General features: G+C 42.0%; 1 protein-coding gene across 1 annotated transcript in view; it reads right to left on the bottom strand.

Moving 5' to 3' along the window:
• gabra3 (gamma-aminobutyric acid type A receptor subunit alpha3) overlaps positions 1-24,765 on the bottom strand; it is a 73,337-nt gene that overhangs the window by 26,928 nt on the left and 21,644 nt on the right. Inside the window, exons 2-4 of the mRNA XM_034550101.1 lie at positions 22,463-22,569; positions 5,878-5,999; positions 2,697-2,764 (exon numbers count right to left, since the gene is read on the bottom strand). Coding sequence (XP_034405992.1) covers positions 2,697-2,764; positions 5,878-5,999; positions 22,463-22,548 — 276 coding nt within the window. The 5' untranslated portion in view covers positions 22,549-22,569. The remainder of the gene's footprint in view (positions 1-2,696; positions 2,765-5,877; positions 6,000-22,462; positions 22,570-24,765) is intronic.

Genomic DNA, 24,765 nt, shown 5'->3' with positions numbered 1-24,765 from the left:
ACGAGATAAAGCACTGTCTTTTGTAATAACTCTTTCATGAAGCAAGTTCAACACACTATGGTCAGCGTCTTCAAAATGTCAGGAAGGGTCTATTTTTAATATATATTTTGACTGTGGCACAGTTTTAAAGGATGGGGACCGTTGTAAAATAATGTGTTAAGACTAAAGTATAAATCCTGGGTTCATGGCAATCATACATTCTATTAATAGTAATTGTTTGCTCAGTGTGCCAAATGAACAGTGTGGCAGAGGGGTGTGGTTAGGCTCAGCTGCGGAGGGGAGAGAGCGGGGGTGTGGTTCAGGGAACAGTGCCGTGATGTGTAATCCGCCTCAGCTGGGGCCAATTGAATGTTTGTCTCTCCAATATAAGAGCAGCTAATAGCTGGAGAACGAGAGAGAGAGAGAGAGAGAGCGGTGAGCAGACGCTGTCCGAGCGTTCGGAAGTAGAACCTGGAAACAATAAAGCCGGTTACCTGTGAAATATCCTGTGTTGCCCTTTTTTATGCTTTGCCGGAACTCACACGTGTTACAAACAGCCTTTAATATTCTAATCTGAAATAACATCAATACATATCTGCTGTTTTGTAACTCCAAAGCCAGACTGACATGGACAGATTATGAGATAACTGGCCTCTGGACATTTCTTTTCCTCATAAATGTAGAGTTTGTTTTGTTGTTGCTTTGCAATTCGTAGTGGATCTGCATCTGTTTTTAGTCACCTTGTCGGCTTTGTTCAGTAATCGAACCAGCCAAGCTCCAGCAACACTGATGGATACATCCTGAAGCTAAACAAATCTCTGATAAGGACTAAATATGAATTATTCTAAAAAAAGAAACTGCAATTTTACAATATATGCCCTGAGGGGAAAAGAGATCACAACAGTGTTAGATGCTTATTGTATGAAAATTCAGCAAAATGAGTTTCGTGCTAAATTTAAACCTCATCATCCTTCTTTGTATGTGTCCACATCATATTTCCTTTTCACAATCGGCCACATGTCAGCCAGAGCTGTGATGACTATGTATAATATATGTTTGTGGGCTTCAAAATCAATCACTCAGGAACTTCATTGTAGTTAATATGCTAATGTTGATGCAATCAAGTTTTTAATTATCTCTGAATAATGTAAGCTACCTACTTTGTGTGTGTGGGAATAGTGATGGTGCAAGCTCATTGATCACAATAACACAGCCATAAGTTTACATTGACAAAATGTTGAAAATGGTCTCTGCATCTGGAGATCGGTCCAATAAAGGCAAAAATGCCCAAACAATCTTGAATAGAAATAAATAGAGGCAGACATGTTAACATTAAGTCGTTTGAAGGGTTTTGTTCTATTACTGTAATAAAATGTCTATTCCTTTTTGTCACATATCTATTATTAAGCTAAAGTACAATAGCGTCAAATCTTAATTACACAAAAGGTGATAAAAAACGGAAACCCAAAGCTTATGGTTAGTATTGGGCCCAGCCAAGTGCAACTTAATCCATCCAGAAGAACTCATCAGAAATTAAGGGCATTTTACTTAATAATTGTAGCCCGTAAATCATCGTGTAATGAGCAATAAAACATGAAATTGACTCAATGCCACGCCACAAACAAAGCATTTTCCAGAGACGATCATGTGCAGAGATTTGTTACAAAAGCCCCCTGGTGGGAGCACAAAAACTCAAAGTTTATAAAACCACTAATCTTGTAATGTCATACAGGCTGTCGAGCCAGCTCAGTGAGAGCCGGAGAACCAACCCGGTGCTCAAGGCGGTCAATTAGAGCTGCATGATCAAATATGTCAAATGCTGCATAAGGTCCCAAGACAAAGCATGAACCATCTCCGGCATCTGCTGTTGAAAGGAGGTCATCGGGGGCCCAACATGGAATTAATCCAGAATAGTGCAATAGTACAGGCAACATTGGTTGTCGTAATACAATGTCATTATATTCATGTCATCGTTTCCTTTTGATTAAAACTGCACTGCTTTTATGGCTGAGTAGTGCAATGACCTTTGTAAGGCCTAATGGCTTATACCTGCAAGACAATCAGCTGCAAATCACATTGGTAATGATTGTTCAATGTGATTATAATATTTAGCACTGTTGGGCTCAAGTATTACCCTTTTTATTAGACAATATTGCCATATGAGATCATTTAAATATGGTAGAAGCTCAATAGGCGATCGGTACTTGTCTGTCCTGTAAGGGACGGTTATCTTCTTTAACCGGCATTTCTAGAGAGAGACACTGCTGTAGTTTCTTTTTAAAACATATATTTTGGTGCTTCGAGCACAACAAGTCGAGTGCCATGAAGTCCCATTATATTTGAGGGGAGGCGAGCATTGCTACGACTGATATCTCCAAAACTAGGCAACTCATGGCAAAACAATCTAGATTGTTAAATGGCACTACAGGCAAGAGGGAAAATATACAATATATGTTGGGATGAACTGCCCCCTGAAACAAGACTGGAGCTGGTCAGAAGTGTTGTAATGCATGACTTACTTTTAAAATGTCGGAAAAGCAAAGAAAATCAGAGACGCTAGCAGGAAGTACATTCTATTATTCTGCAGAGAAGGTTCACACAAATGCTCTGCAAGTACGTCTGCCACAGCAAGTGAACGCCGATAACCTGCGTAGACGTGATGACTCATGGGGAGGATTTAGGAGTTAGGAAGAAGTAGAAACATGAAACACGCTCACCATGTCTGTGTCCGACACCGGCCCAAAACTCGTCACGTAGATGTTTGTCCTCACTTCTGTGATGCTCTCTGGGGAAACAAGAGACAACAAGAACAAAAAGAAAGGAAGAAAAAAGAAAACATTAGAGTAAAGTCAGTGTACAAAAAGCTTTGCCGCAGCTCCGTCTTTGTTAAGCTGATTGTTTGTGTCGGTGAAGTCTGCCGGTTGGCATTCAACTAAGCCGCTTCGCACAGAAAGTCTCCTGTAATCAAGGGTTAGAGGAACACTTCAAACCGAGGAAAAAACAGATTTATGTATTAGTGAATAATTCATGCCCCTGTTGGACGGCTTAATATCTGGATTCATGCCGTCTTTGTGCATCATTTTGTCAAACTTTGTCAACTCTGCTGTGGCACAGATTGCAGGTTTCAGAACATAATGCCGGACGAATAGTACAAGACATTTCCCCAAAACGCTTTGCTCGACAGCATTGGGAATAGTACTTGGCCCAGGAGGGTTTCTTCAACCTCAATTCCCAGATGCTTGCGAAAGTCTTTTCGTTGAGTAAAACTACCATTTGTTTGGCTAAAACTAGTTTTGTCCACTACAGCATAAATTCTGCTCTGGGCCAGAACCCCAGTCTGTGTCTTAGGAGAAAAGACATCCCTTTTGACCTAAAATAAATTTAGTTAGCCTGCCCCAAAAAACATTTAACAGTCCCTCAGGGACTACTGGCCCAGGAATAATATGCAGCAGTCAGCGTTAAGGATGCAGCGCTATGTGTGTTCTTTATACAAATAATGGGCACACTTTACTGCTATTACACAATTCTATACACATTATAATCACATTAGGCATGTTGTAGTCTATTGTAGTGTGAATCTGGCATGACGGTTACAAGACTTGTCTGCTCTGTATGTTCCTAGAGGGCCCCTGTAGTTCTTTATTCATAATCACATGTAGCGTTGCATGTTACGTTGCATTACAAGCTCCATCGCTGCTTTTGTTCCGTCACAACAGCGATTAATGAATCACGATTGATCATTACGCAGCAAATTAGCCAGGACTTTATTAATCGTGAGCTGTGAAATAATTGTTTGCAAATACTTCACAAATGAGCATTAAATAGGGCATGATGTGATTGTCGTGACGGGTCTAAATTTGCCCTCTTTAGTGTGGGATGAATCAGCTCCTCGGGGCCAAATGTGTGAAGTGGGCTTTTGGGCCGTCGGTGAGACAAATAGCTGCTCCCAGTGGTGCAACAAGGAGAGAGGGACGAGGCCTTTCTCCAAAAGTGAATAGATCTTTGGCTCCAACTGTGTCCTGGATCTAACTGACCACCCACAGGTGAAGACTCAAGCCCTCTGGCAGAGGGCCCCCTTGAGGGAGGGGATCCACTTCCACATTAATCATTCCTGTGACACAAATAGCTCTCGCAAATGCGTGATCATCACAACACCCAGTCAGCAGTTTGCATGGCGGGGGGAACGGAATGAGTTGCCCTGTTTCTGTTTACAACAAAGCACCAGAGCATAGGGCAGAGCTAATAGATGGCGCTGGAAATGAAATCAAATGGGTTTTCTCCAGTTTCTTTCCGGTCTGTTTTGTCTGAGATGGTCCCACATGACTGTTTCTTACTAGGATGGTGGGTGGGGGTGCACCAGGAGGAGGAAGATTGGTAGCCTTGTTCATGTACACGTTGAAGCGTGTTGACTTTGACTGAGTGTCCGTGCTGAAGAGGAAACCCAACGGGTGTGTCTGTCTGCAGGTAGATGGTTGGACTATCGAAGTCTAAACCAGAGGTCTTTCAATGGTAATGTCGCAATATATTTTTGATAAATGAGATGAAAAAAGATCTATCTGCAACACAAAAAGGACATATTCCATGCTGTTTGGCTATTACAGAGAATAGCGCGTACAATATCAACTCGATTTACACCAGAATATTCCATAGTGTTAAGTACTGCTTGCATTGCATCGTCTCTGTTGGTTGTTATCTGAAGTAAAAGAGACACAAGGAGTTTTCCTGCAATACGCTGGTTTCTTTCAAACACAAGGCAAGATTAATGTTCTATAAAATATAGACATAAGATGATAATTCATGTTTTTAATGAATAAAATAACCATAAAGAATAAATTATTTAAACATGGCCATCTTGCTGCGTAATAAAAAACAAACAAATAGGTCTACAAAATAAGCCTCCATAGAAATAATGGGAAATTGCTCATAGAGTGTGTGTAACTACATACATTCAAGTGAACACACTACATGGCTCAGCATATGTTCATCTTTCAAAGCAACGACGCTCTACTGGCCTGTGAGCGAAGTGTAATATGTCAACCAATCGGAAATGCTTTAGTCGTTCCAGTGCTTGTGGCTCATGCGGTTGCAGTGGTTGTTCTTGTGCTTCCTCTGGCCTGCAATGGTCTCTCGGGCCTGGTGGGAAAGCCGGTTATGTTTCGCTGCACCGCACAGGTCTGAACATTCGGTCTCTGCACCACAAAGGGAAACCGTCCTGCTCTCACTCTCCATGCACGTGAAGATGTGATCCCCGGGACAGAGGCAGAATATGACATTAAAGGCTTTCGTCCGGTTCCTTTCTGTAAGCTTGTTGTCGTGGAGACCAGGTCATCCAGCCTGGTGGGTCTGCAGCCTGATAGCCACGCTCGTGGCTTCAGCAGCGAGCAGTAGAGCAGAAAGGACCATTCCAGTTGGCTGGTTGAGAAATGGCAAAGCCTGCTTGAGCATGTGGACTTGCTGTTATGCAGCACCTTGGGGTGAGCATATTTGGATGGAATGGCATCAATTAGAGGGATTTTCACTGACATGTGCTTATTTGCCATTTGGGCATTTTAGAGCAAAGACTTCCGCCCAAGGGAAAGCAGCTTTCCTGCACTAAGCGACCTGACTTCAGTGTGATCCCTTTCCTTCCTTAAACACTAGAGCCTAGTCAGGAATTATACAGTATATTCTATCCATTAAATCAGATAGAGAAATACTTTGTGACCCGTTTGGTCAACAAAAGCCTGAATTTATAGATTATACTGCTTAGATTTGCACATAAAAACAATTAATATTCTCCTGTATGTGTATTGTATTGTTTACAGCAGTGTGTCGTCTTGCAGTGACTGATGGATATGTTCCTGTATCCCAATCATCCATATTATTTTTATGATCTATCGCATATATAGTGTTGCTCACCTCCCAGTCCAGGACGTAGCCTGTTGTCATATCCATCCAACAGCCTGTCGAGAATTCGGGTGAAAATGGTGATATTGTCTTTACTATCATCAGGCAACGGCTCTCTGTGTCCAACGACTGCCCTGCAGGAAGAAACGGGGACAGAAAGGTGGGGTCAAAAGATGGAGATGATATAAAATGGAATAAAAACTTCATATATATATATATATAATATTTCGCTGCACTGAAGCACTGAGAATTCAGTGTCCAGATGTGTGAAAGTCTGCGGCATTGAAAAGTCCCTTTTACAATACATTGTTTTACGGATTGAAATACAAAGATATCTCAATGATTTATTAATGAACACATTATAAATACCAACTTTCAACATTAATGGATGTTATGAGAATTTTTAAATTTTAAATGTTGACCAATATTTGGAAATTTAAACACATTTTGATCACAATTTGAAATTTCAATATAATCCAATAGTGTAAATATCTCCTGTTCACTAATTAAGTCTACAATCACCTGCCTGTTTCAATATTTCTCTTGCAGTCAAAATCCCATGCAATTGATCAGCCTCAGGCTTCAATCAATATTTGGATAATAGCTTCTGGTTGTTTTTGCTTTTGTTGTATTTGTCTTAACAGGCTGGAACCTCCATATTTACAAAAAACACTACATTTATGGTAATAAATTCTTTCCCAGGAAGAAAGACTCTGCAGCATTTTGTTAGAGGGTTCCTCGTATGCTATCAGACCCTGGTTATTAATTTACATGGACCCCAATCCCCTGCAGAACAATATTGTGGTGAGATGAAAAGGCCACTCTCCTGTAGGTGGAACACTGATGAGTTAATGAGTAGCGTCTTTTAATTAAACTTAAATCCCCTGAGGAGCTGACCTATAATATCCAAATAAACCCCATCAACAAGCGGTCCTGGTGCTGATGCACAGCATTGTGCTTCTCGGCAAAGACGGAGCTTTAAGGAATTTAGTGCTTGAAGTGTAACCCGAGTTTTCCCTGAATGTTGCTTAAAGGGAAGCTCTCAACCGCAAATCTGTTTTTGCTAGGCCTCTTAGAAGGGCTTTCTGAAACGTAATCTGTCCCATAATAACCACTCAACATAAGAGTCCACTAACTAACTGGGCGAAGGTCACTTCTTAAAGCCTATGCAATTGTAGTTATTTCCAGTTTAGGGGGTTTGCTGTTCAGAGCACAAATGTAACATAATTCTGAGGTATTTGGGAAAATTACATGGGCATATGTGGGCAATAAATATCAATTAATCATCACGGCTCCCTCGTGTTAACTGGACGAGCATTTCTATTCTATTTCTATTCTTTCAACCACACAAAGTGCTTTAACTACATGTTCATGACCCATTCATTCACCACAGGCGCAGCCTACGGGAGCTAATTGTCTGGCCCGGGACACTGAACCCGAAGCCGAGTATCGAACCGCCGATCCTCTGATTGAAGGACGACCCGCTGAACTCTAATCAAATTACCCATATTTTAAAACTATTTTGGGGTTTTACTAGTTAAATTTATAATCCTCAGCAGAAATGAAAACCCCAAAGACTGATTGCTGTAGTATTAAACCCGGCGTGCTGTTACCATGGTGGCTTCGGCTTTTGCCAATTCAACCAGGACTGAAATCTTAAGAATTACAACTTTAAGAAGAAAGTACTAATGATACAGATGATGTCAGATATTTGAGGCTCCATATCTCCACTGAGACTAAGCATTTCAACACTAAGCTCACGATTTGCACCCCATTGAGTGGGGCACAGTTTGATATATTCTGGTTGTCAAGAGTATAATTAAGCTCCACCAAAAGAGTTAGAATATGACAGTATAACAGTATAACTATATATAGAAATATACATTTCTGGTTTTTCATTCACAAACCTTATCAAAAAGGGACTGGCATGCGTGTTCGAGGCAGCTCAGACACCAAAAACACCGAATACAAAAAGCTTCAGAAACGGCTGGGACGAGCTAAAATGCAATAAGTATCATCTCACTCAAAACGAATCATATACCAAGACGGCATCAGTGGAGACCGGAAAAATGAATGAGAAACCTTTAGCCCCCGTGAAACCACTAAGTGTGTAGCATCCGTGTGCTTTACTGAGGCACACACACTCTCTCTGACTCACGCACTGAAACACACACACACATGCTAACGTCTTCCATATCCGCCAGCTGTTCAAATTCCCTGATGAAGGCAAAGCAATGGCACATTCCCTCTGAATGTGATATCATGTTTAAATACACTGGCTTTCTAATCAAGCCAGCCGCTTCTTTTACTTCCTCAGTCATTATTCTCATTGTTTTACACCTAATAAGAAAAGAAAATGCAAACATAGTCATTATCCACACAAAAAGAAAAACATTTAATGAAAACAAACTGACGTTGTTAAATGAATGTGTCTGAATTTTGCCTGAAGGAGAACCACAGAAGGTAAAGGGGCTGTCGGTGTAAACACTGGAGATGTAAAGGCAGACTTGCACTGTTGTGTATCTACTTTCATTTCAATGTGATGCTAAATTTGACATTCTGCATTCATGAATTATATATATATATATATATATATATATATTAGTCATGGGTTTAGCTAATGTATAACATTCATTTTTATAACTGCCTTGCTGTCTGATGGCAATAACATTGTAAGAAATGATTCACTACAAAACTGCACATGTGGTGGTAAAGAGGTATAGCAAGGAGATATTTACTGTTAGTGTTGCCGCACCAGTCAAGGTGAGGGAATCTAACGCCTTCACGATTCTTTTAGAGGCTGTTTTCACAGCACACATTTAAGCACATTTGTCGCTAATACCGCACCAACTAGAGATGACAATTTTCTGAAGGAATTGCAGCTGAAACTAACCTGGTTTGCTTTGGCCTTAGAAGTCGAATAATACCCATAATGTATGAAAGATGTTTCATATTGTGAGGTTTGAATGGGGAATCTAGCTGAAAGTAGTAAGAAAGGCTTTAAAAAAGTGTGAACATGTCTCTCTCTCTCTCTCTATGCTAATTATTTAATCTCAATCAGATGTGTGTCTCCTGCTGCAATCAAGCACTGCTCAGTGGCATCTGAGGTCGGGCCGTTTAATTTAATAGAGCACCACTCAACCCCGTTGCTTCTTGGACAAAGATGTGGATCCAGTCGCCGTGAATGTCATCACCACGAGCGAAAGAACCGACTCCGCAGATCGCCATCGTACCGATTTAATGCTTGTCAATAACGGGAGAATGGGAGTAGGATAAAGATCGAGCACGGTCTGCTCTTCTCCGGACATTTCTGGTCTCAGCTTCCGCGGGCAAACCCCTGGGCACTCCTGTCGCTTTCAGGCTCACACTGAGACACCTTTTCGACACTCAGCAACCGAATGAGCACAAAGCAAAAAACGGTGACACATCCAACAACACCGTCGTCTTCAACGAGCAGTGACTAGTTCACAGCTTTGACTCAGTTTTTTTTTTGGGGGGGTTATGTGAAATTCAAACAAGCCTTTTGCATTTTATCCCTCATACCAGAATGATAATATGTGCAGCCAGACCTTTCTTCAGCGATGCCGCAGCATTGTGGAGATAGGGCCGGCCATGCGCGACTGCACTCGTGGTACAGCAGCATCGAGCTTGATTTATGTCTGCCGCATCCACCTTGGTTCTCGAGGGTCCGCGCGGCCAAAGTGACATCACGCCATCAAACACGGCCCTTCGCGGTTGTTCCGTGCAGCAGGTTTTTTGCCTCTCTGTGCACATCCACTGCTGGAGAAGTGTGAGAGGAGCTTTGAGAGTGTTGTTTTGCTGCTGGGAGAAACGTGCAAGGAGTATAAAAGATCCACAACGTTTTCTTCCTGGCGATTCTGCGTCAGCTCGTGGCATCATTAGACGGGACAAATACCAAATCAAGGGTATTACATGTCCTGGAGCGTATGGACAGTGAAAGCACTTCATAAAGTGTGTGCAACAGACTGAGTTTTGCTGGAAGTTTATTCTCTCAGAAGAAGAGACACGGCGTTGAAATGTTACTCTGCAAATATAGTTTGTTAATTGGCTGCGTTCGGTAGAAGTCTTCACTTAAATTATTGCTCAGTTCCACTCTGCACCGGATTTGTAACGTTCTTCAGCTGAGATGAAAAGGGACAGAACATATTTGAGTGATCGCAAAAATGGAAAACTTGTGTTTGTTAATAAATGTTGCATATTTGCACAAGTTTACAGGGTCCTTCAATGAATACCTCTCAATGCTTTCATGTCATCAGTGTCCACTTCAACTGTTATTGATTATTGATGTGATTGATTAAAGGTTCTCCATACGATACTCAGAGCATTAATGAAGCATCAAATAACCATAGAGTAATGTATATTGAGCCAAACATTAAATCAATCTCCCAGTGTGCCTGTTGCAATTTAAAGCGTCTATGTGCCCCACTGGCTCGCTCACGGCCGGCTCTCGGCACTGCTCAATACGCCGTCGTCGTCATGGAAGCTTGGCACCGGGCCTCCGGTTCCTCCATGGGCTGACACTCTGTTACTGCTCTTGCTGCTGTTAGCACTGTTAACGCTGTTAGCACTGTTGACACTGTTAGGAGTGTTGACGCTGTGATTGGTAGGCGCGGTCGTCGCCCTGTTGAGAGCCGTGTGGAGGGAATGGATATGCTTTGAATTTCATATTGAGCGCCTTAAAGTTCATGGATGTTGCAGATCACAAAGAAGCCAGTTTTCTTTTTTTTACTGTGGAGGTAACCGGCAACGTGAGGTAGAGAAGGCGGCGCAGACTTTGTAGGCTGGTGAGATCAAATGCGTGCGTGGGCCTAGAAGTCTGAGTTAGTGGATCGGGCATGAATTGAGTGAGTGGACTGGATTTGATCCAAGGTAAGTGCACTGAACCAGTCTGACAGGTGAAGGATTGCAGGCTTTGCCAGGGAAGAGATGTACTGGTGGTCTCCCAGGGCACCCGGGGTGCTGCTGCCAGCCAGGAGGCGTGTGGAGTGGAGGGTGGAGGGCGGGGTGTAAGTGGGGAAGCAGGAGCCAAGTAAGCAGGAACGAGAGCCGTTCGGTGGGCAGTGTGAAATGAAGGTGCTTCATGAGCTGACAGTGATGGCAAATAGATTAGTGGAGGAGAGCCAGCTGAAGTCTGCACATGTCTGTTCCTTCCATTGACTCATTTGACGCGTTTCAGGACGGCAGTTATTTCCCCCCGCTGCCTCTGGATGTTGAGTATTTGAAGCAGTTTGAAACCAAATCGCTGGGCTCCAGTTTTGTTCCCAACTGTGTACACAACAAACATTTGGCTGCTGCTCATCCGTCTGGAATTCAAAGTGGACACCTCAGCATCCTCCCAGCAAACTGCCTCATCTCTCTCAAAGTGTCTCTCTAAAAATCCTGATACCCATCCACCACCAACGTGCCCAGACGATGCACCCGCTGAACTGTCTTGCTACTCAGAGCTGGGGGCGACCAAAAATCAAATGGAGGGGATTAGAGGCTGCTTGGAGCTTTGTGGAGAAGATATATTGGAAGCTGATGACTTTTCCTGACTGTGGTAATGGGGGCACTGGTTTACTTATTATATGTGGCAACACATATTTTAATTCCATCTTCCTGTCATCTAAATCCCACAATGGGGGAGACCAGGCACAGGGGAGGAGATTTCTAATTAGCACATTCTTGATTAATAAATAGTAAATTCCAAGCTTGAATTCATGCATGCGTTAACCTTTACGACATAACTAATCTTCCTCACCAGGTCCTCCCACTCATATTCTCTCCTAGTCTACCAACAATATATTGATAATGTTTTGCAGCAGCGCATTATGCAGCATATTGTCTCTTAGCATGTCTTGTAACGTTCAAAGCCTTTGCAATATGACTGATTTTTCTTTGTTTGCATCTTTCCTCTGTTTTCCACTTGCCTGTTTTGTGCAGATAATATGCACACGGGGGGAAACTGTGATCGTTGCTAATCTGCAGTAGCTTTGGCTGACTCCGGGGACAACTGTCACATCTCCATTTGTTCACAGGACAAACTTTCTCATGTTACTTCTTTCAGCTTCACATCTACACATTTTTTTTTAAGGAAGCGCTGGCCTCAGAACTTATTAGAAACTGTAGCTTGTGTAATAAAATGTGATACGGATAAACAGAGTGATATTTAACATCTTCGAAGGAAGACTGTGATTTCTTTAAAGAATGTAAATGTCCTAGCAGTGTGGCTCTGGATATGTCCATGTGGGTCTTTCCACCAAGTTGGTCCGGACTGAAATGTCATGATATCTACATCTATTCAGGATGACATGTAATCAGTTCATGGATTCTTTAGTTAATGACAAAATACCTGCACAATGAATAACCCATTAGCTAAACTTTGAGTTTAATGCTAATTAGCAAAGGATAGCATGCTAACATGCTGAACTAAGATTGTGAGCATGGTGAACATTACACCTGGTTGGCATTAGCATGTTAGCATTGTTATTGTGAGCATGCTAGCAACAATGCGTACCGGGACGGGGTACTCACAACAGTCACAAAGGTAAGGGTGGAATCATAGACACTTCCTACCCTCAATGGCCGCAATCTTGGCTACGTTGTGGAAGGGTAAGTTCCACCCAACTTAGCGAAGATGGTGGCGTAAACATGGGCCACACATTCAAGTCAGTTTTCATGCAATTGTCAAGTAATAGAACAAGCCAGCAGATATTTTGGCAAGGGTGACAATCATGGCCAAATGTTGCCGGTATTTCGATATTCCGGTACTGTAGGTGCAAAACAGCAATGTTAGATTTGAGACAACAATACCTGTCGAAATTCACTCACTACAAATGTACACAGTGTACTACATGGACGTGTAATTAGGGAAGTATCTGAAATGAGACACAGCATTAGCCTTGTTAAATATACAATTACCAAGCTGTTTACACAATATCCATTGTCGAGCTGTAGCTGAACAAAGTCCGCCCGTCTTTCCCCAGTAACCACCTCCAGCTCTTCCTGCGGGATGCCCACGAGCTCCCCTGCCAGCTGGGCTGGAATCCATGCAGCATGTTCTGGGTTGGCCCTTGGGCCTTATCCCAGTTGGCCGTGCCTGGCACAGGCTGGCACCTGAGGGACATTTTCAGCAAATGCTCAAACCACCTCCACTGGACACACTTTGTAACATATGTTTTGAAGTCAATGCCAAGTTAGGGAACATTTCTTTTGAGCGCCGACTTCTTTTAAAGAAGTTTATAGAAAAATCTTGCAAATTTCAGACTGTGCCAAAAGATTAGCACTGATTGGAAAAGGTTTTCAATAGTTGCTCAGCAGTGATGGCAGCCACGGCAAGCACTTCCTCCCCAGCATCTGTTTAACACTCCCAGTTAAAGGAAGAGGTGGAGGCCAATGGCGGCCTTCTTGGACCATTGATCACCATTAGACGCCAAAAGTTGGAGAATGTGTTTTAACGGGCACAATTTGTTTAGACAGTGGAACAAGAGGAGGAAAATAAAATCAATTGGAAAATGTTAATTTCCAGCTGGTATCTACAAATAGTCACACCACTGCTGTTCTTTACTAGATGGTGTAGACGGTGATGACTGTTTGTGGATGTTGGCTCAATAATTCCTTCTAGCACTTTGCAGTCTCAGCTCTGCAGCTGTGCGTAGAAGTTGTGTTTACTGTGGGATTTAATGTCATCCACTGAGAAATCACACACATTTAAGTATTGGCTTATAACTCAGATGAATCTCAAATGTCAAGCTGTTTTTAAATACACAGTATTATTTGTGGTACATATTCTTGTTTTTAGCTAAACAACGCTGTTCTCTCTTTTCTCGAACTGTGTTCCTCTCTACATTCAACACGCATTCATCCTGTCTTTGCATCCCACACACAGTCTCAATTCCCCAATCCATCGCTGTAAAAGCCTCCGCCGTATTTGATCTTGGATTTGAACAGTTTTCGCCTCTCGTGTTGTCCTTGATCTCTAACTAGCTTGAATACACTGCCATGACAACCAAGGTCAGAGAGAGGGCAGGGAAATGTCTTTCCGGTGTCTGTTCAAGCTGCAAAACGAAAGCTGACCCGTCATCTGGAAGTCTCTGTGTACACAGCAAACGGAAAACTGGAGAAATGTTATTTGACAAATAATGAGAGCTAGGTCGGCTAAGTTCAGTACTCCCATCAAAACATAGCAAACGTAATCAGAAAATGCAGTGCAGACTCAGTGGGGTGAAACAGAGCAAGGTTTTACTGCCATGGAAATTAACATTTCATTTAAAGGAACAAATGTATTATTTTTTTATTTTATTTTTTATCACGTAACTGTGATTAAAGGACATACATTTTGCAAGAGGAAACTGATATTTTTGGAAACATAGCACCATCAAATGAAATAGGCTGAATAGGACAACAGCCTCCCTACAGCAGCAGGAAATTATCTAACATAAGATAGGATCTGAAACGCGTGATATCAACGTTTGTGACACCAACCTACTCTCCGAGGCGTTTTAGAAGAAAGCCCCGGCTCGCGCTGTCACACGCAGCGTTGATATCTACAGGGATTACAAAAGCGCAATCACCTGCATCAGCAGCAATGAAGAGATCATTTATAACTGTACGCATGCTCCATAGCACCCCAATGCTATGAAGTACAACCTTCTCAGAGATAGATCAAAAACAACTCCAGAGTTGGTGATGTGGAAGCTGTCAATCCCCCTTTTTTAAAACTCAAAATCACTTTACAATGTGCAAGGAATATAGCGTCAGTGAGAGAAGGTGGGACAAACACAATCCAATACAGCAAACAGGACCGTTTTCACACAGAGGCCATACTGCACTTCATGTCCTTCCCAGCCAGGGTGTGTGCGTATATTTCCTTTATACCGCCAACATTGCCTTGATTTAATGATGTCGGAGCCACAGGTAAAGGACACTTACAGACGGTTTTACAGCCAACATATGCATCCCCATCTGGCGGGGCAGCGTATGTCACAGAGTTTGGTCCTCTGTGAAACAGGAGGCTGCAAACATCGGAGCTCTTCTCAGTGATTACTCGCGTCCTTGACAGCAGTGTTATGCTTTCATCATTTTCCATCTCAGTAACACGTGTTCTCTGTCCTCATCTCCGAGGTCCTTTTAACTCCAGCGTAAATGTCTCAATTTTCAAGCCCATTTGCCGATGTAAATGATACTTATTCTATTGAACTAGTGCACATTGCTCACAGGTGTGCTGCTTTGGAATAAATATGTGGCAGTGTTTTTGTCGATGTATGGATAGGAGGTTGAGGAGGCACCTTTTCATAGTAAACATTTACCAGTTGAAGTGAACACATTTCACACGGACGATTTCATCCTTCATTCTTCGAGGGGGTTGCCAGAATGGCCTCTGCGGTAAAAGCTTGTGCGCGGCAACCTGTCACAGCAGCATGCCCAACCACTCTGCGGCATCAAGGACATCTGCATGACCTTCCCTACACACAGACACACCACTCCACTCAAACATAGTGGAATCTTACTTTAATTAAAGGAAAAGAAATTTGGTAATGTTTGCTAAAGATCTGGAAATGTGTGATGAGATGACATTTGATATTTGGTGGGAGGAAGTGATTAGCAGATGATATTGGAGTGACCTACTCATGTGATGGAACTGCAGTAAAGAAATTAGGGCTGCAGCTAGCATATTTCCATTATTCAATAAGCTGCCAATATTCTTTTCCTCCTCTATAGTATGTCCTAATTTTCCTAAGATGATTTTTCTTGAAAGATTTATTTTGACTAATCAGTTATTGAAAGAGTTGGCAATTAAAGATGAGTTTATTACCATAATAACCATTAATTCATACAAAACCTATTAGGTTAGTTGTCTGAATGTCCAATTTTAGCATTACACTAACATTCTTATATTCAATTAAATTAAATTGTGTAGCCCAAAATCACAACTAACAAATCTGCCTCAGAGGGTTTTACAATCTCTACAGCATACGACATCTTCTGTCCTCCACGCAACAGAAAAAGCCCCCCCAAAAAAATGTTTTAAAGGTAAAAAAAAGGAAGAAGCCTCAGGGAGGGATCCCTCTGCTAGGATGGTCAATATATTCCATGTTTACAGATTGAACACCATAGTAGAATTACAACAAAGTCAATCCATGTGATATAAATTATACATATGAGTATAGCAGTAGTAGACCCAATAATAATAATAATAATAGAGTAATAATAGACAATTAAAAGACAAAAGTATCTAAATTGACACAGCAGGAATAGAGATATCATTTTTTTTCATTACACACATTCTTTTCCTTGTCAAAACCTGCCACCGACATTACCCACAATGCAACTCCAGGCAACATGTTAAGACATCCGATACGACACACATTGCGTCACCTCAGAGGAAGGTGGTCGAGCTACAGGTACAACAAAAACTGTGGGAAGTGCCAGCACGATGCACTCTAACAGCAGCACCGCTGGTATCTATTAGTCCCTGGTCGTCTTTATTAGTACACCTAAGGAACAATGGCTTCCTACTCTGCAGCGTGAAGATTTAAGTGTATACAAACACACTTGAGAAAATGTTGAGCTCATACTGGAGATAGAACAACAGTGAGTAATTTAAAAAGTAATCCGTAAATGCCGAGTAGTCACCCGTAGCTAATAACTGGACTGCACCTAGCACCAGAACAGAAGTGGCCCAAGCTCCCAGATGTCATGCCTGCTGCATCAGCTCTTGTCCTTGTCTCCGTCTCAACACCTGTGCAATTAATCTCTTCTTGCTAGTGTGCTACCATGATGACAACATGACATTAATGTGTTACTGTCTGCCACTGACAATTGAACATTCATGCACGTTGTTTGCTTCTTGTTGAGAGCAAGAAGGGATAAATACCTCGATATTTCTCTTTTTCCTCAAAGACTCTCCTGACGTTCTGAAGAATGGATTTAACAATGATACAAAAAGAAGAGTAATGCCTAACACATTGCACTTTGCTTCCAATTAATGCTTTGCTTTTACGCTTAGGTGCACTGGAAAGGAAGCAACATTATTCATAATGCGTCAAGTTAGTTTCAATATACGATCAGAGACATTATATCTTAAAGGCTGAACAGTAATTGTCTCTTTTTCTCTCTGCATTGTGAATGCACATTCAAACACACTGCAGAAACGGACAAAATAACTACACAGGAACTTGCATATTTAATCAGTTATAACGAAAATGAATAAGTTTGTCCAGCCATCTGCCAAAAACATATTTGCATACTCAGACCAAGTTCCCCAAAGTCTCAGACACCATCTGACTGCGTTGACTAATATGTCCAGTGCGTTCCAAACCCCACTGTGGATACAATGTGGAGTTATCACAGGGCTCCACTTCATAGGGCCGACAGTACTTATATTACTATAATACTTTAAACCTTGAGCCCCAAATCAAACATTTGTGAGTAGTTAGTGGAAATACCAAGCCTTAAAACAACAGTAACATGAATAAAAATAATTAAGGGTAATTATTAGCAGTTAAACATCATTGATACTGTATGTTCTTCTGTGAGCAAATCCACAGCTATGATCTATTAAACAATCACAATATTTAAAGGATGCGCTCGCTGATAAACAATTGCAGATAAGATAGTTTTCAGCAAAACTAGTGGCAATTATTATTAGTTTTATGTGCACAGATATTGTGGTTATTTTCATTCTGTGATTTAGTTTCCTACAAAGAACCATTTTTCAAAACGCTCGGGCTGGATAATCACAGCCATCCACCCTACAGGGATTATTAAATGGCCTGTTCCCCAAAGAGCTATTTGAAAGCCAAAGAACTCTAACACATTTTTTTTCAAGTTGTTAAAATATGCAGCGCAGCTGCTTTGTGTGACCTTACATTTCTTTTATGCTTGCAAAGTTTCTGTCTTTAGATTTTATGATTGAATTTTTGGCAAACATTGGTTTTCAGTCCGTGCCAGGGAGGAATCTTATAACCAGAAAACCATCCGCGTAACCTTGAGCAGCAGCAAATGTTCCTGCAGCAGAATATAAACTGCTCACCTGCTTTGAGTTCACATGAACAGGGGAGACGTGTGCGGTATGTAATTAATTATGATTTCAACCAAATTAATTTGTTTTGCTCACAGCTACACAATTGTTTTGTTCGTATGAACCGATGCTATTTAAAACTCGGATGCTTACATAAATAGGACGGAAAGTAGACCTCTTTCCTTGCACAACTACAGCTATTACAAACTCATCATTTTCAAAAGGCACTGTTAGGTGTTTGAATCTGCGTTGAATGGACTTTCTATTTGTAACGTTTCCTCAGACAGACTTCAGGAGGAGTCGGGTGGATGCTGCTAGTGGCGAATGATATGGGATGTAAAGAAATGATTGGGTTTCATAGACGATGCTCCACGGAAACGAACGACATGAATACGACATGCAAAAAAAATACGGCTTCAACGATGGCAGGGGAATAACAACATGATTCAATCTCACGAGTGCCAATATCTTGAGGGTCCACTCTGACACGTTCCAGGCATTTGGTTTGGCCGTGGTGTATTTCCTGGACCGAGTGTTCAATACTGTGCAGAAACCTTCTCTGGGAAATCCAATCCAGCTTCAGTTCGATTCATGCCTGTTGAGGTTGTTCGCTAATTGGTTACTTTGAAGATCATTGGCCAGATGCTCACTATATCAATAGGAAATTGACTGAAACTCAAAAGCAATTAGCGAAAGAATAATGACATTTTTGTCAATGAATTTGGGACATCAGAAGCACACTGGCTTCACATGGCTCTACTGTTGCTTCTAGCACCAGTTCTCTAATTGCTTACGGCTAGTCTGCACATTCTCTAAGACATCCGGCTTTTCTTTGTCACTTACTTGGCTTTTCAGTTGCCCTGTGAATAGAATATTAACAGGAACTCAAGGTAATCGCAAAACAGATCAATACAACTTCAAAAGAATGAACAACAAGGGTATTTACACTTAAAGAACAACATGTGTTTTTTTATAATTCCTTTTTTTAATGAATCGTAGGTTTTGGCCGTCATTCCCATCACTGGATGTCACAGTCACAAGACGCAGGGTCTCAGGCACATATTCACTCATCGCTTCTGACTTAACATGAGCTACAGCGAGTCAACCTTTGACTTTCTTTTCTTTTGAAGTAGTTGCCTGGTCATTCAATCAGCAAAGTGGCTCAGCCATGAATACATTACCTTTGTCCAGACCCGTGTGACACATTAACCTTGACAACCCGACCGAAACAGAATGTTATCTGTTGACCAGGTCACATCTCAAAGTGATGCCCCTCTCTGCCATGACGTGAATAATTCATGTGAGATGGGGCGAGAACGCAAGTCGAAGCTGGGCAACTTCCCTCCAATGCATAGGCAAAGTGTACATATAGCACTCTCATCCTTATAGCTATTGATTATGTGCCACGTTAGCCAGCAGCTTGACAATAGATTAGAGACAAAATAGACAACAAAACACCCTGACTGTCCACACTAGTTAAGTATAGACTGTGGGAAGGCTCTGGGTTGGGGAGCGAGGCGAGCTGGAGGATTGCGAGACCTTCGTGAATAGAAACGAACACAGCGTTCTCATTCATATGTAATACATGGATTGCTGGGAATGATAGCTTAATCAGCTACGTCTCTCAGTGTGCGGAAAATGAGGAAATTTGGTGATGTGCACAAGGACGGACCCCCATCTGTAGGATTTGTCTGTTACACCTTAATCCATTAGGAAAGTCTCCTGCCTCAACTGTCGTAAAGCCGATTTGGAGCCCGCTGATAGCATCAGTGGGCATCAGGGAGGTGGCGGTTCTCGGCGAGAAGCAGCTCTGCTGATACGCAGATATTCTGCGAGCATGAGCACGCTGACATGCTGAGGATTAGTTCCCAACTCCGGCTACTTGAACTTTGATGCACAATTAATATACACTTTCATTTTCAGATGCAAATTTCCAGGAGAAATTCTATTTTAGTTGCAGGTTTGGATTTCTCTGGAGGCCGCCTAATGTCTTCCCTCAAATGAACCCAGGCAGAGCCTCATTTATTACAGGTTAAAATGAATAATGTGTTAAATAAAGACTGCTGTGCAAGGGCTTTGCATATGTGGTCGACATCGTGTCTCAAGTAATTTCAGTGAGATTAGCATTTGTGAAAATCATTGTCACATGCTGTGTTAGGTCCATGCATAATGAATTGCATTGGCTACTTGGGCCCTTTTGGAAAGGGTGTGATGACAATTTCCTACCCCTGAATATGTCAACACATACATTTCCAATTATTAACCTGCTGCTCTAAACACATCTAATGGTTTCCCATATTGTTTATTACCATCCTGAATACTAATGCCAATAAGTCTCTCCTCAATCAATCTTCTTTTTTGGCCTCCTTCTGCATGATCAAACCCAAGCCAAGGCCAGGCTCCCAGTTACCAACAATTTGAACGATGTAAATATGAATGATCTGTTCACTAATATTTGTTGTAGTTGCCAACGTGAAAGTAAAAGTTTGGACAGTAGTTTGAGGAGAAACAAAATGCTTGAACAGACTTTGAGCTATATTTTATAGCACTTACTCTCCATTTATCTAAACTGCTTTTCAGAGCCTGACATCACTCCACGGACCAAATTCAGAAAGCTTTACTACAACTGTTTTAAAGCCTATACTTGTCTACATTTTGGCAAATTGGCACCATTGAAGGACGCAGAATAACCTTCTAGCGTCTCCTGTTTGCAATGTACCCATGGATGTAGAGACACCTCTCACTGGAATACTTTGAGACTGAAGAAATCTTACAAACGGATCCATTCTCAAGCAAGTGCTGGAGTTTTAGTGATAATAATGATATCAGAAAGTGTACGTCGCACTGAATCTAAGGATTTGTATATCATGTCTGCATGTTTAGATTTCCGGTATGACTCTGAGCTGTAGGACTAATTTTGACACAAATTGCGACTCAGCGTCTCTCATCCCCTCAGCTGGCCCGAGCCCCCTTGCAGAGGTGTGCGCCTCACAGTTCGAAAACCTCTGATCGAGATAGATGTGGACACCAGGACATTACGTCTCAATGCAAAAAACCATGAGCATTAATATGCTACTATACAACACCCTCCGCTCCTCTGGGAAAGCTCTCCACAATTTGTTTTTCAGGGAGAATCCCTGCAGCCCCAAAAGCAACAGTGAGGTCCGGCCAGTGATGTCGGAATCAGTGCTCATCCCAAATGTGTGGGATGCTGCCAGACGCTCGACGTGGGGACAGTTTTTCCACACCAGAATGGGAAAACCATTTCTTTGTGCAAGGGGACATTGTCATGTTGGACCAAAAAAAGGTTTCCTGAAAACACCTTCTTAAACATGTGGCTCACTGGACGCTGTATACTGCATAATGTATATAGCATTAATATTTCTGTGGGGTTTAGCACAAGCCATGAAAAGGCTTTAGCCCCAGACCAACGGTACCCAAGATGCAAGCTTGTCCCAATGTTGCTCAGGTAAACCACCATGTCCTTGAATGGGAAAAAGGGTACAATCACACAAACAACATATTCTTGTAAAAGATCTCCTGCCAGTTTTTGCCAGCACCTTTTTTCCCGGCCACACATTTCTATTTAATATATGTAATTACAAACTTGGAGCGCTCCTAATAAGCGCAGAGAGCCAAGTGGCACAATGACAAAAGCAAACTTGACTAATCCATTTGCACAGCGTTCCGATTTCTCCCCTCCAAGCCCGCTTTCTTCCCGGTTCGATGAGCCTTTTCCTGGCGTGCAAAATGTTAAAGTGATTTACTCTCCGCGCCATAACATCCTACTTTATCAACAATGCTAACATGGCAACCTGTGCAATCTCTTCATTTGAAATTACAAGGAGTGTAATGTGAATTATTTCTAGACATGCTGAAGCTTTATTTTGTATTTATTTTTTGCTGACTCTCGCACACAAACCGAAAAATGTGCACAGGAAGAGTGAAAATGCTGGGAATGGACACTCATGGCTGTGGTGTGCCGCACAATGCAAATTAATTCACCAGTCAGTGAAATCAGGACCGCTGCATACAGGAGGCGAGCACAAGATACTTTTCCTGTAGCTCGGAGGATGAGCTCACTTGTTGTTTGCTCTTTTTAGGCCTAATTTAGGACAAAATGTTAAAGTCACAGTGTCCTGGAAGTCCTTGAGTGATGAACTCAGAGTGCAGGAGAAAAGAAGGAAGAATATTCGTACCTCGATCATTCAATGATAAAAATGTTCTCAGGGAGCCTTGCTTTCTTTCTTTTTTTGTCAACACCATTATAGAGGTCTGGTTATTTAATTTACCAAACTGACAGTCACAGCTGAGACCTTCTCACTGTGTAATAACAAAACACATTTCTTGCCGTTTCTCTGCTTACAATATAGATTAACTTGTGCTTCTAATGGTGTTGGCTAGATAAGAATGTCTGCTGCAGCAGCGGGCCTGATTAATAAAGGTATTATTCAAAACACATCGCCCGAACATTGACCGCGGGTACGGAGTCGGGGAAATGAAATGGGTGGAGAGTAAGGCAAATGGCAAACGGAGGGGAGACTGAGAGGTGAGAATACGGTATGCTTTTTGTACCTGGCTTCAGGAAGGAGGCTGAGGAGCAGGAGGAAGATCCACAAGGCCAAGTCCAGTGGTTTAGGCTTCCAAAGTGCAGCAGCCATATCAGTTCAAAAAGAGGACTCCTGTAGAAAAGACAGAGGAGGTAGACGGAGATGATGTCATACAGTGTTTACTGACAAACATGACCTTGTAACGAGAAATGATGTAACGTTTTTTATAACTTAAGAGGTAAATGCAGATGTGATGAACATCATATCATTGACAAATATATACTTTATTTCTAATCCTTATTTAAACCTCAATTGTGGTGAACCACCCTACTTCACCTGCCTGCTCTGCTCTGTGTTACATTACCAGCTCTGACAGCGTGTGGCTGGTGTTGTTTTCAACGTGTGTGTGTGTGTGTGTGTGTGTGTGTGTATGTGTGTGCGTGTGTCTGTGTGTGTCTGTCAGTCATCATGGCAAAATATGGTCATGTAGCGAGAACTACTGTTTGCAAGGCCTTTATGCTTATGTCTGTCTCTCTGTGGACAGATTTCATGACCGTGATGGGATCACAACCATAGACTGTATATAAGAGGTGGACGTAGTCGGCGTCACGTGAGCCACTGATTTGTCCTTTGGAAGCCTCGAGCTTTGCATTTTTCATTGGATTTTGGCCGTCGCCATCTGTTTTTTTCGCAACCTGCAAATTCTATTTTGGCTGCGAAGGAATGACGTAGGGATGCCGTTCACGGCTCTGGTAGCAGTAGTGAACTGTCCATCCCAAGGTAGATACACCCTAAAGCATACCCTGCTTTATGGTCCATTGGCCTCTAAATGGGAGCATCATTTATTAAATGAGCATCATGCCGTATTGAAGAAGACTTGACACTACAGCGATTAAGACCTTAGACTCATGTCGACATTGTTTACTGAGGTAGTGACAAGTAGAGCCACGATCTGACTTCTTTTTGCAACCAGAGAAGTCGCCCCCTGATGGCCAGTAGAGAGAATGAACGTTTAAGGCACTTCCACAGTGGCTTTCCTTATCAGAACCGGAGGCTGTCACAACCGTGCAAGATGCAGTCGAGAAACTTCATAGTTGTGTAGACGAGATCAAAACTGAAGGCCGAGTTCAAAGGTGGGTGTGAAGGGCGCCGGCAGTAGAGGGGTAGGAAGTACGCTCCTGGCCCGTTTGGCATCCTGGCTTTTGTGATCCCATCTCTAGTGGATTTATCTGAGTTACTGTATATGTCTGTTTGGTCTTAAACTGATTATGCCATTTTTATACCTAACCAACATGTTGCTGCAGAGTCTTTTTTTTAATAAACTGACACTAATCAAAAAAGGGTATAAGACAAAATCTATGTGTTGAGTTTACAAGACCCTCAGAATAGGGATGGGGGTGCATCAGATGTTCACAACTAGCCTACACATCATAAAATATGAAAAGATAGATTGTTTCAGGTTAAAATGTGACTCCTATGATCTGTTACGCACACACGTATTCTCTAGTCCATAAATGTCTCTGAGCAGTGGAAGTTTTCCAACAGTTCTTTGCTGTTTGTTGTTTGTTCTGGACGTCTCCTCCGAGTCTCTAGCGGCTGATTACTTGAGATGAATATTAGCCAAGACATCAGCTCTAATTTGTGTTTAGTTGTATTATTTGGCTCCTCAGTGGGATGAAAATATCATGATGCTCAAGCCCGTCAGCAGCCATGGAGCTGGTGCCTGCTTCACTCAATCAGCTCAAAGATACAGACCGTTTTATCATGTTTGCCATATAGTTTGCAATTGATATTTTCCATTTTTAATAGCACTTAAAGATAATAAGTGTTTACTTTGTGGTAGATCATCTTATATTCTTCATGATTTTGTTCTTTATGCTTTTTGTCCTTTAGTTTTTGGGTAAAAGGACTTACATATTCAATTATTTTGAGGTAAAAAAAAACACATTAAATATTAAAAAACCCACCTAAATATTCTCGAACCAAATTACACTGCTTATTATACTGCATTAATTGTGAGTGCGTGCATCTGCGCTCAAGCCCACATGACCCCCAGTAATCATGAGAGATGACGCAGTTTACAAGCTCCGAGATTAAGAGCGGCACACAATTCGACTAAACACTTCCCGGATAAAACCCTGGAATAAACACAATATACACACACAGTCTCCTTCTTTCTAATGTCCCCACTCTGTGAGACGTTGCACAGCGGCTGCTTTGCTCACACTCTGATCATTGGTAATTATTACACGTATTGCAGTCTGACAATTTACAGAAAGATGAAATGACCTCTCATGACAAGTACACGAGTGCCGCCTGAAAGACACC

This window comes from Cyclopterus lumpus, chromosome 14, assembly GCF_009769545.1.
Source record: "Cyclopterus lumpus isolate fCycLum1 chromosome 14, fCycLum1.pri, whole genome shotgun sequence".
NCBI lineage: Eukaryota > Metazoa > Chordata > Actinopteri > Perciformes > Cyclopteridae > Cyclopterus > Cyclopterus lumpus.
Note: the sequence above shows the minus strand (reverse complement) of the source record. Positions and strands in the feature narration are given on the sequence as shown.